Here is a 15,727-nt window from a genome sequence, read left to right on the forward strand (position 1 = left end):
TAAAGTCTATTTATTAGTGTCACAAATAGGCTTACCTTAACACTGAAGTTACTCTGAAAATCCCCCAGTCCCACACTCCGGCGCCTGTTCGCATATACAGCGGGAGAATTTATCATGGCCAATGCACCTAACCAGCACGTCTTTCCGACTGTGGGAGGAAACCAGAACACCCGGAGGAAACTCACGCAGACACGGGGAGAATGAGCAGACTCTGCACAGACAGTGACCCAAGCCAGGAATCGAACCCGAGTCCCTGGTGCTGTGAGGCAGCAGTGCTAACCACTGTGCCACCGTGCCGCCAGTCAGGTATGGAGTAATGTTACCACTTACTGTTACAGTTGCCATAAAGCCTGATAATTAAAAAAAAGACATTTGAACTCCCAGTTCATAGTTGAAAGAATGACAGGCAAATTTTTCCTGTGCCTCCCACAATGGGTTTGGTTTCACGTCAGTGTAAAATGACAACAAGATTTTCCACTCAAGCCCACTATGGGGGTTCACAATTCCCACCACGGCCACCACTGGAACTGATTTGCATCCCACCAATGGGATGCAGATGAAGTTCCAACTGGAACAATTCTTCCCTGCCCGATCATTCACGCCCCCAGTGGGAAATCACACCAGTCCATAACACGTTTGGACCAACATGGCATGTGCATATTGGCACTTACCTGAAGGAGGCCTGGGACTGCCTCTGGAGTTCGGGATAGAGGGACCATGGACCCTGGAACATGTAGCATTGGGTGGGTGGGGGTGGGGGTGGGGGGGGGGGTGCACCTACCAGCTGGATCTGTCAGCTTTGGTCGCTTTGAGGGGGGCCATCTTCCAGTGTTCTTGGAGATCTATCCTCTTTCTTCAGGAGGTCCATCTACTTTCTTCAATGGTGGGCCAGTTATGTCGGGACGTCTTTTAAAAATGACCGTGTAAAACATTGCAAAACTCCACAATGTGTGTTTAATGAAGCTGGGGTCGGGTGATATGGAGTGAATTCCCAGCCACCTCTGTAGTGGGAAACAATCGCCATCCCCACCCTTGCCATGGGACTTAGTCCCAGAAGGGAAAACTCTGCTGAACACATCAAGATTTCACATTTTAAAACTTCTACTGTAACAAATGACTAAGCGCTATTTTCTTTTTGTAGGCAACTTACACTTTAAACTACAGAGGGATATTCCTCTTTTATACCAAAAGCACATTGCACTTCCCACAGAATCACAGTCTTTATAGCAGTTCCTCCCAGCTTCCAATGGGTGTTCATATCCCTGTTTAACTTTGAGAGACCATCTTGAGGTGCATTCCTCAATTTTCAGAGCATTTCTTAAATCTTCCGACACTGGTAAAGTCTGTTCCAATGATTCTTCTTCCTCCTAGTCATGCCAGAACAAATCTCTTCCATTCATTGAGGCCGCAGGATGAATCTCTTCAATTAGAGGCAGTACCTCTCCCGCATCTGGCTGTGGTAGCTTACAAAGTGAAACAGCTTTTCCTCTCTGCTGACCACGCAGAACTTCTCCCATCTGTCTGTGATAGTCATTGATTTGTAGGGAAGCTTGTAACCTGATCTTATAAATAATTTCCTCTGCCCTTTCCCCCATGACAATGCAAAATACAATAATTTTGGATCCAGGCAGAAATGCTAATTAGCCATCCTTGATTCCCAACTCCCCTTACTCCTAGAAATAAATGGATAGGGACAGAACAACTGTTTACAACTTAATACCTCTAACACCTTTCTGGGACTTTGGGAGACTCAAGGTCTAGTCATTGTAAACTCAGAGACTGCTGCCATAATCACCAAGCACCTTCTTCTCAGTAAAACAATCTATGTCTTTCTTTAGTGAATTTCTAGCAATCAAACCACTCAGGCTTACTGTCAGCCAAGTCGCAGAACAGGCCACATGACCCCCTTAATTTACCCTAAACTTAAAGCTACTGTCCCAAACTATGAACCTCATAATTGTAGCACTAACAAAGGTTTACCCCACAACTAGAACAGCATTCCAGATATAACATGTATCAAACATTTCATTTCCCATACCATACTTCAGATAAGCATTCAAAAACCAATGCAAATACATTGAATGTATGGAGGATAGGTCGCTGTCAATTAATTAGAAGGCAATAATCGAATTGAATGCTTCAGCGAGAGCAAATATTTACATGCAAAATAGCAGTGACTATACAGTATTAAAGCACATTACAATGTAATAAACGTCACCAACTGCTTACCTCCCTCAAACACCAAGCTCATGTCATCCGTGAAATCTATCCCGTGCTCCCTCAAATCCATTTGCACTATTGCTGATTGTTAATTTTCCTTTCTGGCATCCATGCTGGTTAACATTGTACATGGCTGCCTCTCATTTCACCCACCTTGCTCAACCCTCCAAAAAAACACACCATATCCAGCCACCTCATAACTTCTATGTGTTAATTGTGTTTAATTGTAAGCAGATGCTGGGCACTAACTTTGCGAGGAGATGGGTGAGTTCACTTCTGCCCCTTCGCGACACACGACGGCGCAGAGTCGCTGAGCAGAGACTGATAGCCAAGTTCCGCACACACGAGGACGGCCTCAACCGGGATATTGGGTTCATGTCACACTATCTGTAACCCCCACAGAGTTTCACTGGCTGTCTTGTCTGGAGACAATACACATCTTTTTAGCCTGTCTTGATGCTCTCTCCACTCACATTGTTTTGTTTCTTAAAGACTTGATTAGTTGTAAGTATTCGCATTCCAACCATTATTCATGTAAATTGAGTCTGTGTCTTTATATGCTCTGTTTGTGAACAGAATTCCCACTCACGTGAAGAAGGGGCTTGCAGCTCCGAAAGCTTGTGTGGCTTTTGCTACCAAATAAACCTGTTGGACTTTAACCTGGTGTTGTTAAACTTCTTACCAAAAAATAGGAGCAGGCTGAAACTTTGGTGGTTTGTTTAGGAATTCTTGCATTATGATATGTAGGTCTGCAAATAAAATACACAATGAATGATAGGACGCTAGGAAGTACAGAGGCACAGAGGGATCTTGGGGTGCATGTCCAAAGATCCCTGAAAGCAGCAAGACAGGTAGATAAAGTGGTTAAGAAGGCGTATGAGATACTTGTCTTTATTAACCAAGGCATAGAATATAAGAGCAGGGAGGTCATGATGGAGCTCCCATCAAAATGCTCATAAAGCCATAGCTAGAATATTCTGTGTAATTCCGGTCACCGCACTTTAGGAAGGATGTGATTGCACTAGAAAGGGTGCAGAGGAGGTTCACCAGGTTGACTGGGCTGGAACATTTCAGCTGAGAAGAAAGGCTGGGGTTGTTTCCTTAGTAAGAGTTTTAACAACACCAGGTTAAAGTCGAACAGGTTTATTTGGTAGCAAATGCCATTAGTTTCCTTAGAGCAGAGAAGGCTGCGGGGAGACCTCATCGAGGTGTACAAAGTTATGAAGGTTATATTGATAGGGTAGATAGTAAGAAACTCTTCCCCTTGGTAGAGGGGTCAATAACCGGGGGCATAGATTTAAAGTAAGGAGGAGATTTAGAGGGGATTTGAGGAAAAACTATTTCAGCCAGAGGGTGATGAGAATCTGGAACTCGCTGCCTGAAAGGATGGTAGAGGTGGGACTCTCACAACATTTAAGAAGCATTTAGATGAGCACTTGAAACACCCATAGCATGCAAGGCTGCGGACTAAGTGCTGGAAAACGGGATTAGAATAGATAGGTGCTTGATGGCCGGGCGAAGGGCTTCTTTCTGTGCTGTAAAACTTTATGACTGTGATTCTAAGAGGTTTCCAACATTTAAGTACACAAACTGAATGAGACTGATAATTTAATGCAATGTTTGTACTGAATTGTGAATAGCTTTATGCTGCAACCTCACTTTCACTGGGGCAAAGATTGAAACTGTCCACAGCCATTTTAAATACAGACACAATTGAACCAGCAGAAAAATTGTTTTTTCCTTACCCTGTTAGCTAGGATTGGACTTGGATGTCAGAGGGGAAAGGATGCTTCAGAAATCCAGCACAGTGTCCAATCCTTTTCTGCGGTATTTCTCCAACTGAATTCTAACCTTGTATGGTTTGTTGTGTTGCTTAATTCACTTCTGTCCCACTTCATCCAAGATTAACTCATTGACGAAGTGAAGATTTTTCAAAATTCCTTTGGCATCATTTGGTTGTTAAACCTGTTGATTACAACTAATAAGAGAAGCAAAACTGAACAAAATGGAATACATTTAATGAATTTGCTTTCCCATGTGAAAGGAGCCATATTGTGGAATTCTTCAAATTTTCCAAACATTAATAAGTGGATGGAACATTGCACGGAATACCTGACTTACCTACCTATGTTTCTTATGTGAGCTTACAACGCTGTCTTGGGGTTGCTTTATTCATAACATCCAATATCTCCAGCATTAATAAGTATGAGTCTGATGGCGTGTGCATCAGATTTTCTCAGTTAGTAGCTCACTCAATGCCTGGTCCAAAGGTTGTGGGTTTTGATTTTATAACCCCCCAGTTGATACACATAGTACTAAGCGAACACTGTGACGTTAGAAGTGTGATTATTTTCAGGAAGGATTTTAAATCTGTTCAGAAGGACATTAGATATTGTCTAACATTATCTGAAAAAGAGCAGTGAGGTCCCTTACATTCCTTACTGCACAAATACTAGAATCATGGAATCCTACAGTGCAGAAGGAAGCCATTTGACTCACTGACTCTCCAAAAGAACATCCCATACAGGCCCACTGCCCCATGGCTAATCCACCTAATCTACACATTTTTGAATATCAAGGGGCAATTTTACTGTGGCCAATTCACCCACTTTGCGCATCTTTGGACTGTGGGAAGAAACCAGAGCACCCGCACCAGACACAAAGAGAATGTGCAAACTTCACACAGATAGACACCCAAGGCTGGAATTGAACCCAGGTCCCTGGTGCTGTGAGACAGCGATACTAACCACTGTGCCACCGTGCCGCCCTATTAAAGTGGACTGACTGTTCCTTGCTCTTTAGTAGTGCATTCCTGCACAAAGTGGCATGCTAGTTGCATAAATAGTAGCCTAGTGCCACATGCTTTCAATATTTTGATGTGAGGAACATTTATATGTCTAAAGTCATCAGGAAATTTGCAACATTTTCAGTTTACTAAGCTAGCAGTGGCTGTTGAATTCTATTGAATGTGATTGAATAGCTTTTCTTCTTCAAGTTCCAAATGAAATACAATGCCGTTTCGTTGGTAATTCAAGTACCTACAGCGGGTAAATGTGCAAAGCAAAACTGAACTGCAGAGGGCAACCAACAAAAACCATCCAAGATGATGAGAAGGACACTTCAAACATTATAAAGTGGATATGACAATGGAAGTGAAGGGTTCTTTGTTGGATGCAACCTAAAAACACCATAAACCTGCCAGCAAGGCTGACAGCTCTTAACATTTGGCAAGTCCCGACGGTAATCCTACTGCACAATTCCCGAGGATACCCTATTCAGCCAACTGAAGTCCACAAAGACATATCTGGCCAGCAGTAGATGAACACAAAGGCGGCACATTTCAGCAGTGATTCCCTGTTCGTACATTGTAACTTCAACAAGTTGCGGATACCCTGGATACTTCAGCACACAAGACTGTCAAAACGAGGAAGATCTGCAATCTTTCACAATGGTAGTGAAAGAAGTCAGAGAGATGTTGGCAAGGGTTCAAGCAAGGTCAACGGGATGGCATTGTCTTAAATTAGCAATGATTTAGTAAACCTATTCCAAGGGAGCTGTATGAGTCAAGATTTTTAAATAATAAAGGGAATGATGTGCAAGGGTATCAATGATTTTGTGCTTATCTAGGAGAAGACTAATGATGATTACTATAAACTCAGGAAACTTGAACTCTAAACTTGAAACTCTAAACAGAACTGGAAGAGTATATTGTGATATAGTCACGTGGTTCAGTGAATGCTGATTTGACCAAAATATATTTCAAAATGTGGAGATTTCTTTGATTCAAATGGGAGTAGATGGGAAACCCATCTTGCACCAAGGTGAAGGAAAGAAGGAAATAGTCTGAGATGGTCACTTACATTGTATGGGTACATCCTGAACCCTCTCCTTTCCTTCTCCCCTATGTTTTTTTTATTCACTAAGGGAATTGGACATCGCTGGCTGGCCATCATTTATTGGCCTTCCCTGGTTGTCTAAGGGCAGTAAGAGTCAATCACATTGCTGTGGCTCTGGAGTCACATGTAGACCAGACCGGGCAAGGACGGCAGATTTCCTTCCCTGAAGGACATTAGTGAACCAGACGGGTTTTTCCGACAATTGACAATGGTTTCATGGTCATCATTAGATTCTTAATTCCAGATATTTTTAATTGAATTCAAATTCCACCATCTGCCATGACAGGATTCGAACCCGGGTCTCCAGGACATTAGTTGATTAATAGTCTAGCGATAATACCACTAGGCCATTGCCTCCCCTTATGTACTCTATGAAAAGTATGCTTTGTTGTATAACACTCAAGAAACAATACTTTTCACTGAATACCAATACATGTGAGAACAATAAATCAAATCAAATCAAAAAGAAGCTTCACAGAATGGTTGTGGGATTTTATCTGGAGAAGCTGGGGCTGGAGCTGTTGCCTTGGAGAAGAGGAGATTGTGGGAAGATCATATAGAGATGTACAAGATTCACAGGGTCACAGAATTGTTACAGTGCAGAAAGAAGCCATTTGGCCCAAAGAGTCAGCACTGGCTCTCCCAGCTTCTCCCCTTAAGCCTGCACATTCTTCCTTTTCAAATAACACTCTAGTTCCCTTTTAAAGGCTTCAGTTGAACCTGCCTCCACCACACTTTCAGGCAGTGGATTCCAGATCTTAGCCACTTGCTGTGTGAAAAGGTTTTTTTCTCATATCTCTTTTGCTTTTGTAAATTACTTCAAATCTGTGCCCACCTGTTTTCACAAGTGGAGCAGTTTCTCTCTAGGTACTCTGTCTAAACGGCTCATGATTTTGAATACCTCTATCAATTCTTCTTTCAGCGGTCTTTTCTCTAAGGAAAACAGTCCTAACCTCTCCAATCTATCTTCAGAATTGAAGTTCCTCATCTCTGGAACCATTCTCTTGACTCTTTTCTGCACTTTCTCCAATGTCTTTCCGATAGTGTGACGTCCAGAATGGGATGTAATACTCCAGCTGAGGCTGAGCTAGCGTCCTATACAAGTTCAACCTCCTTGCTCTTGTACTCCCTGTCCTTATTAATAAACTCTAGAATACTGAATGCTTTATTAGCTACTCTCTCAAGCTATCTTGCCACCTTCAATGGCTTTTGTACACATACACCAGGTTCCACTGCTCCTGCATCCCCTTCAGCGTTGTACCCTTTGTATTATATTGCCTCTCCATGTTTTTCCTACCGAAATGAATCAATTCACATTTGTCCGCATTGAACTGCAGCTGCCACCTGTCCACCCACTCCACATTATGACAGGTTTGGGTAAGAGAAGTTGCTCCCATTAACTGATGGCGCAAGGACTAATGGACACAGATGTAAGGTTTTGGGCAAGGGTGGGAAGAGATAGGAAGGAGAACCTTTTAAAACAGTGAGCGGTAATGACCTAAAATTTGCTGCCTATGAGTGTGGTGGAAGTGGAGATGATGAATAATTTCAGAAAGAACTTGGATGGGAACTTCAGGAAGATAAATGTGCAGGGCTATGGGGATAGAGTGGAGGAATGGGACTAACTGGATTATACTACAGCAGCTGCCGTGAACCTGATGGGCCGAATGGCCTCCTTCTCTGTTGCAATAACTTTGTGACTCCATGAACTTAAATATTTTATCATTCTTAATTTAGCTCTTACCCCTTAGACCCAACCACATTCAGGCTTGTACTCATTCCTTTTCTTAAAGTATGGGGCTATATATAAGGACCAGCATGGACCAATTGGGCGGAATGGCCTATTTCTCTGCTGTACATTCGATGTATGTGATACTTTCACTCAGCCTCAGGAGAAACTGAGTAGATGCCTCTTGCTGGTCTGTGCCACCCAAGCTCAATGGGATATCTCTCCCTCTCATGCCCATAAAGTGTTAACTGTGATTACTTCTCACGTCAACTTTATTTTTGTTTGGTTTAGCCCAATATGAAAATGAAGAATGACAGAAAAGCTGATAATCACAGGGCCTCGGGCAATATTTGTTCAAATCCCTTCTTGGCCTTTGCCCTTCTCTGGCTCTGGAAATCTACCCCTCCCAACTCTGTCCCACAAATTAACTTTCAACTCTTTTGGGGATGGGTGGGAGTTACGCAGCAGTTTTATCTGTTTAACCCTGGATGAGACAGGTTCACTTTGCTAATGTTTACGTGCAAATAAATGTACTCGGAGGTCTTGCAATGGAGAATGGCTCTTCACCTGCCAGCTCAGGCTTTGCTGCTGCCTCTGAGCTCTGTCACTGGGCTCTGTCACTGGACTCTGTCACTGGGCTCTGTCACTGGGCTCTGTCACTGGGCTCTGTCACTGGACTCTGTCACTGGACTCTGTCACTGGACTCTGTCACTGGACTCTGTCTCTGGGCTCTGTCTCTGGGCTCTGTCTCTGGGTTCTGTCACTGGGCTCTGTCTCTGGGCTCTGTCTCTGGGCTCTGTCACTGGACTCTGTCTCTGGGCTCTGTCTCTGGATGCTGTCTCTGGGCTCTGTCTCTGGGCTCTGTCACTGGACTCTGTCTCTGGCCTCTGTCACTGGACTCTGTCACTGGACTCTGTCACTGGACTCTGTCTCTGGGCTCTGTCGCTGGGCTCTGTCTCTGGGCTCTGTCACTGGACTCTGTCACTGGGCTCTGTCACTGGACTCTGCCTCTGGGCTCTGTCACTGGACTCTGTCACTGGACTGTCTCTGGGCTCTTGTCACTGGACTCTGCCTCTGGGCTCTGTCTCTGGGCTCTGTTTCTGAGTTCTGTCACTGGATCTGTCTCTGGGTACTGTCCCTGGGCTCTGTTTCTGAGTTCTGTCACTGGATCTGACTCTGGGTTCTGTCTCTGGGCTCTGTTTCTGAGTTCTGTCACTGGATCTGTCTCTGGGCTCTGTCTCTGGGCTCTGTCACTGGGCTCTGTCACTGGACTTTGTCACTGGACTTTGTCACTGGACTCTGTCACTGGGCTCTGTCACTGGGCTCTGTCTCTGGGCTCTGTCACTGGACTCTGCCTCTGGGCTCTGTCACTGGGCTCTGTCTCTGAACTCTGGGCTCTGTGTCTGGGCGCTGTGTCTAAGCTCTTTTTCTGAGTTCTATCTCTGGGCTCTGTCTCTGGGCTCTGTGTCTGAGCTCTGTCACTGGGCTCTGTCTCTGGGCTCTGTTTCTGGGCTCTGTTTCTGGGCTCTGTCTCTGGACTCTGCCTCTGGGCTCTGTCTCTGGACTCTGTTTCTGAGTTCTGTCTCTCGGCTCTGTCTCTGGACTCTGTCACTGGACTCTGTCACTGGACTCTGTCACTGGACTCTGTCACTGGACTCTGTCTCGGAGCTCTGTCTCTGAGCTCTGTCACTGGACTCTGCCTCTGGGCTCTGTCTCTGAACTCTGGGCTCTGTGTCTGGGTGCTGTGTCTAAGCTCTGTTTCTGAGTTCTGTCTCTGGGCTCTGTCTCTGGACTCTGTCACTGGACTCTGTCACTGGACTCTGTCACTGGGCTCTGTCTCTGAACTCTGTCTCTGGGCGCTGTGTCTAAGCTCTGTTTCTGAGTTCTGTCTCTGGGCTCTGTCACTGGACTCTGTCTCTGGGCTCTGTGTCTGGACTCTGTTTCTGAGCTCTGTCTCTGGGTTCTGTCACTGGGCTCTGTCTCTGGACTCTGTCTCTGGGTTCTGTCAATGGGCTCTGTCTCTGAGCTCTGTCTCTGGGCTCTGTCTCTGGAGTCTGTCTATGGGCTCTGTCTCTGGAGTCTGGTCACTGGGCTCTGTCTCTGGGCTCTGTCACTGGGCTCTGTCTCTGGGCTCTGTCTCTGGGCTCTGTCTCTGAGCTCTGTCTCTGGAGTCTGTCTATGGGCTCTGTCTCTGGAGTCTGGTCACTGGGCTCTGTCTCTGGGCTCTGTCTCTGGGCTCTGTCTTTGGGGTCTGTCTCTGGAGTCTGTCTCTGGGCTCTGTCTCTGGAGTTGGTCACTGGGCTCTGTCTCTGGGCTGTCTTTGGGCTCTGTCACTGGGCTCTGGTCACTGCACTTCCTCTGGGCTCTCTTTGGCTCTATCCCTGGAGTCTGGTCACCAGGATCTGGTCACTGGATTCTGTCTCCCATACCTCTCATTCTGTAGCAAATGCCTTTCTATGTGATGATGTTACTGATCTCTCTCAATTTGCTGTTGAATGCAGGTCACGTTTGATAGTTGGATAAGTGGTTGTATAAAAAAGAGCTTCTTTCTGCCTCTCAGGCTGCTGGTGTGTGATTGTGTGTGTGCATCTGTGTCTGTGTGTGTATGTTTTTCTGTGTGTGTGTATGTGCCTGTGTGTTTGTATTTCTTTGTGTCTCTGTGTGTGTCTGTAAGTGTGCATGTTTTTCTGTGTGTGAGAGTGTGTCTCTGGTGTGTGTGTGTCTGTGTGTTTCTGTGTGTGTGTGCATGTTTTTCTGTGTGTCTGTATGTGTGTCTCTGTGTGAGAGTGGGTCTGTGTGTGTGTCTTTGTATGTGTGTCTGTGTGTGTGTTTCTGTGTGTGTTTCTGTGTATGTGTTTGTGTGTGTCTATGTGTGTGTGTCTGTAAGTCTGTGTCTGTGTGTTTCTGTGTGTGCATGTTTTTCTGTGTGTCTGTTTGTGTGTCTCTCTGTGCGTGTGTCTGTGTGTCTTTGAGTGTGTGCCTCTGTGTGTGTACAGCTGTGTGTGTGTATGTTTCTGTGTGTGTATGTGTCTGTCTCTGTGTGTGTGTGTATGCGTGTCCGTGTGTGTGTTTTGGTGGCGGTGTTCGTTGCCAGTCAGTTTCAGGCGGAGTCCCAGGCTGGGCGAGCGTCACTGGCAGTGGGCTGGGGGAGTGCCTGCCTCCGCCCGCTGGGCTGGCCGCTCTCACTCGCTGCTCCGCTCGGCGCTGCACTCACACCTGAGACAGGAGGAGACGGAGAGAGGGGGAAGGAAGGAAGAAGGAAGGGAGGAAGGACAACGCTGGTGACCATCCCCCCCCCGCCCCCCCCCGCAGTTCAGCAGAGACCACCCCCCCCCCCTCCCCTCTCTCTCCCCCATTCCCACCCCTGGGGGGGTGGTGATCGGCGGCAGCAGCAACATGTCTCGACCCGCCGCCGCGGCGATGCTGTCGGCGAACGGCTTCGGCTTCCCCCCGCAGAATTTCGCCCGGGTGGTGGTTTGGGAATGGCTGAACGAGCACGGCCGCTGGAGACCCTACAGCGCGACTGTGTGTCACCACATCGAGAACATCATCAAGTGCAATGCCCGGGGCAGCGTGGTGCTGGGGCAAGCGGAGAGCCAACTCTCCCCTTATATCATCGACCTGCAGTCCATGCATCAGTTCAGGCAGGACACCGGTAAGTGTACTTTGCACAGCCTGGCTAGCCCTGTCACCGCCCCCCCCCCCCCCCCCCACCACACACACACACAGACAGAGAGAGACACACACAGAGACACATACTCACAGACATACCCACATAGAGACAGAGGCACAGACACACACATACAGACATATACACAGCGACAGACACACACATAGCCATACACGTACAGAGACATATACATACACACACAGACATACACACACACATACAGACATAGACACACACACATGCATACATACACAGATACACACACACCCATAGACACATACATACACAAGGCGCCCACACACAGAGATACATGCACACATACATACAATAATATTACAAACAACCACACCTACTTGCCCTCAAAACCCCCCCTCTCCAAGCAGACCCTTCCCACCCTGTTAAGCCACAACCCCAGTGTTAAGGCTTTTCTTCCTCCCTCCCCACTTCCCCCTCCAAAAAAAATGGAATCGTTTCTTTCCCTGTCAGACACGAGGGGTAAATGTCAGCCCTGAGCCTTGCCACCAGTCGCATGGAAGAGGGAGAAACAGAAGAGGCTGTTGCCCCAGTCTGGATCCCCATCTACAATGCATGGCTTCACCCCTGGAGCGGTGTCGAGTTGCAACAGTAACAGACATGACACCGGATCGGCGAGATTTATGCCCCCAGTGCGGCAAATATATATATATAATTTGCCTTTTTTCCTTCCCCTCTCTCTCTCTAACATCGAATTGCACCTTTTCCCTCCTCCAGTCGCTATCTGTAAAAATAGCCCCATGAAACTTGCCAGCCCGCGGGTGAAATCGCTTCTGAAGCCTGCAGCAATGTCTTTAGCACGGTTGTGTGTTTTTTATTGCTCAAGAGGTGGGTTTTGCGAAAGCTGCCGGCCAGGAGATAAGAAAGGGGCTAATTGTACATTGCTCACCGCAGATTTCTGACTTGCAGGGGTGTTTTTTGTGTGCCGGCTATCATCGAAATTCCTTTTCGTTTCAATAAAATATGCTCTGGAACATGACAGCATCTGTGGCTGTGCCCAGGGGACTGGAGGGAGCTGGGAGGAGGGTTCATCACTCGGAATGTGTGTGTGTGTGTATCAAATACAATCAAAATGCGCCCGGTTAGCCGGTGCGGAAGGGATGGATCTGGGAGAGATTGTGGCGCAGAGCTGCTGCAATATTCAGCAAAAGGCTGCGGAAGATTCATCCCTTCCAGCGGCTGGCTAATTCACGGATCTGTGGGCACAGCGAGGGGTCTCAGAGTTGGTGGAATTGTCCAAAGCGAAGAATTGCAGTCATTCTAAATGATTCCGTCTAAAATCACGGTCTGTCCACCTCTAGTTGGAAGACTGATGTGGATTGTGTTAAAACAGCCTCGTACCTAGCTCTGAGATTCCAGTTTATCAATATCTGAAGCTCCACGCAAGCTCTATCGACACGATTTAATCAACAGTGCGCTTGATGGGAAACCGTGCAGTGGTAGGAGTGAGCCGCACACATCTATACCAGCACCTCTGGAATATTTTTGGCAGCCCTAGGCTGTAGCTGGTTATGATACAGAAACGGAAATTCTCCCCACATCTACAAATACATGAGTAGGATAGGGATAGAGGGATATGGCCCCGAAGAGTTGGGGTTTTAGTTCAGTCGGGCAGCATGGTCAGTGCAGGCTTGGAGGGCCGAAGGATCTGTCCCTGTGCTGTAATTTTCTTTGTTCTTTATTCTTTGTATCTAAACAAATGGTGGTTTGCAATAATCTACATGACACTGGCTGCCCAGGACATGATTGCAATGGTCAAATCTTTACATGCAAAATCACCTTTCAAATTAGTTATAGAAATACTGCTATTATCTTGGAGGTAACTTGGGAGTGACCATCCAACTAAACCCACTGGCAAGCAGTCCCTATGAGTGAGGTGGTTTTGGTTTTTACCTGTAGCTTTCACTCAGCAGTAGCGATGAGGTGTGAATGGAAGTGGAGGGCCCATTCCTGGAAGACGCCTCTCAGTAGCCAGGCTCTCCTGATGAATGGAGGAAGGTAATATTGTAGTAGTGTGCACTCTGGGCCTCTCCAGCAGTCAGCTTGATCTGCTGGTGTTGTTCTTTGTGAACAGGATGGTTTTTATGTGGGGCTGGAGAGGCAGCAGAGTTCCCCTTCAGTCTGGCAGCTCATTTCTACGTGACAAGACGTTGGAATTGTGACAGTGTAACACTCCATTCTCACCCAGGCTTTGAGTTCGGACACAGGCAGATAACAAGCTAAGATTATAGGTTTCATTAGCTTGCTGCAGATGCTGAGGGGAAGGGTGAAATCATGGGCCCCAGGTTCAATTCCCAGCTTGGGTCACTGTGTGGAGTCTGCACCTTCTCCCCCTGTCTGCGTGGGTTTCCTCCGGGTGCCCCGGTTCCCTCCCACAGTTCACAGTGGATTGGCTATGCTAAATTACCCATTAGTGTCAGGGGACTAGCTTGGGTAAATGCATGGGGTTGTGAGGATAGGGCCTGGGTGGGATTGTGGTCGGTGCAAACTCGATGGGCCAAATGGCCTCCTTCTGCACTGTAGCGATTCTATGATACTATGTGCAAACAATGCATATCCACAACTATATTTTTATCATAGAATCCCTACAGTGCAGAAAGAGGCCATTTGCCATTCGGCCCATCACATCTGCACCGACTCTCCGACAGAGCCCTATCCCCATAACCCCACGTATTTACCCCGCTAATCCCCCTAAACTATCCATCTTTGGACACTAAGGGTCGATTTAGCATGGCCAATCCACCTAGCTTGTCCATCTTTGGAGTATGGGAGGAAACTGGAGCACCCAGAGGAAACCCACGCAGACATGGGGAGAATGTGCAAATTCCACACAGACAGTCATCCGAGGCTCGAATTGAACCCGGGTCCCAGGCGCTGTGAGGCAGCAGTGCTCGCCAGTGTGGCTGCCCTAGGATGGAGTTGAAGGAGAAATCAGACTTAGCGCCCCATTTAAAGATGAGAAAGATTTGCAGGAACCATTGTGTTCAGGTTACTGACATTTCAGTCGTTGACTTTTTCTTAATTTCACACTTCGGCACCCAGAACAAGACAATTTTTTTGAGCTGAGATTCACTGCTGTGTAATTGCAGGATTCTGATTCTGGGGGTCATGTTCAGTACCTGTCCTTTGCAAAGACAGTCTGGCTATTTAACACCCGGAGTGATTGTCCTCCAATGCACTTTCAATACTCAAAAGAAAATGATTGGTACAACCTCATTTTACCCTCGCCCTGAAGTTTATAAAATGTAATTATGTTTATGGCCAATATTTATTTTTTATCTGAGCCGCAAATGTGAATAGATAGAATAGATACAATTAATGCATCCCTCATTGGCAACTGCTTTGTTATTTAACTTTTTAAAAAACCCTTACAAGTAGAGGTTTTCAAGGCAACTTAGTGATGCCAGTGTCATAGTGACATCGAAGCTGAAGATATGAGTTGGCATGCTGATTTGATTCCAGACACACGGAGACTGTACTGTGTACAGCTTTGATCTCCTTACTAAGGCAGGGAGATGCTTTCATTGGTAGGTTCACTGGACCGATTCCTGGGCTGAGGGTTTTGTCTCATGAGGAAGCACTAAGGAGGTCGAGCCTACAATTGTTGGAGTTTAGAAGACTGGGAGCTGAAATTATTGAAACATGTGAGATTCTGAATGGGTAGATACAGCGGCACGGTGGCACAGTGGTTAGCACTGCTGCTTCACAGTGCCAGGGACCCGGGTTCGATTCTCGGCTTGGGTCACTGTCTGTGCGGAGTTTGGACGTTCTCCCCGTGTCTGCGTGGGTTTCCTCCGGGTGCTCCAGTTTCCTCCCACGTTCCAAAGATGTGCGGTTTAGGTTGATTGGCCAAGCTAAATTGACCCTAGTTTCGGGGGGATTGGCAGGGTAAATATGTGGGGTTACGGGGATAGGGTGGGATTGTTGTCGGTGCAGGCTTGATGGGTCGAATGGCCTCCTTCTGTACTGTAGGGATTCTATGATTCTAGATACTGTCTCCCCTTGTAGGGGAATCTGGAACGAGGGGGGCACAGTTTCAAAATAAGGGTCTCCCATTTAAGGTGGAGATGAGGATGAATTCCTTCCATCAGAAGGTTGTTAGTAGAGCCGTTAGTAGTTGTTAGTAGTTTGGAGGGCCGAAGGGCCTGTTTCCTGTGCTGTTCTTTGTTCTTTGCCTTT

General features: G+C 46.7%; 1 protein-coding gene across 1 annotated transcript in view; it reads left to right on the top strand.

Annotated features, from left to right (window-relative positions):
• Positions 1 to 11,063: 11,063 nt before the first annotated feature.
• LOC144502966 (E3 ubiquitin-protein ligase DTX1-like) overlaps positions 11,064 to 15,727 on the top strand; it is a 294,712-nt gene continuing 290,048 nt past the window's right edge. The window contains exon 1 of the mRNA XM_078227415.1: positions 11,064 to 11,500. Coding sequence (XP_078083541.1) covers positions 11,242 to 11,500 — 259 coding nt within the window. The 5' untranslated portion in view covers positions 11,064 to 11,241. The remainder of the gene's footprint in view (positions 11,501 to 15,727) is intronic.

Source organism: Mustelus asterias, chromosome 13 (genome assembly GCF_964213995.1).
Source record: "Mustelus asterias chromosome 13, sMusAst1.hap1.1, whole genome shotgun sequence".
Taxonomy (NCBI): Eukaryota; Metazoa; Chordata; class Chondrichthyes; order Carcharhiniformes; family Triakidae; genus Mustelus; species Mustelus asterias.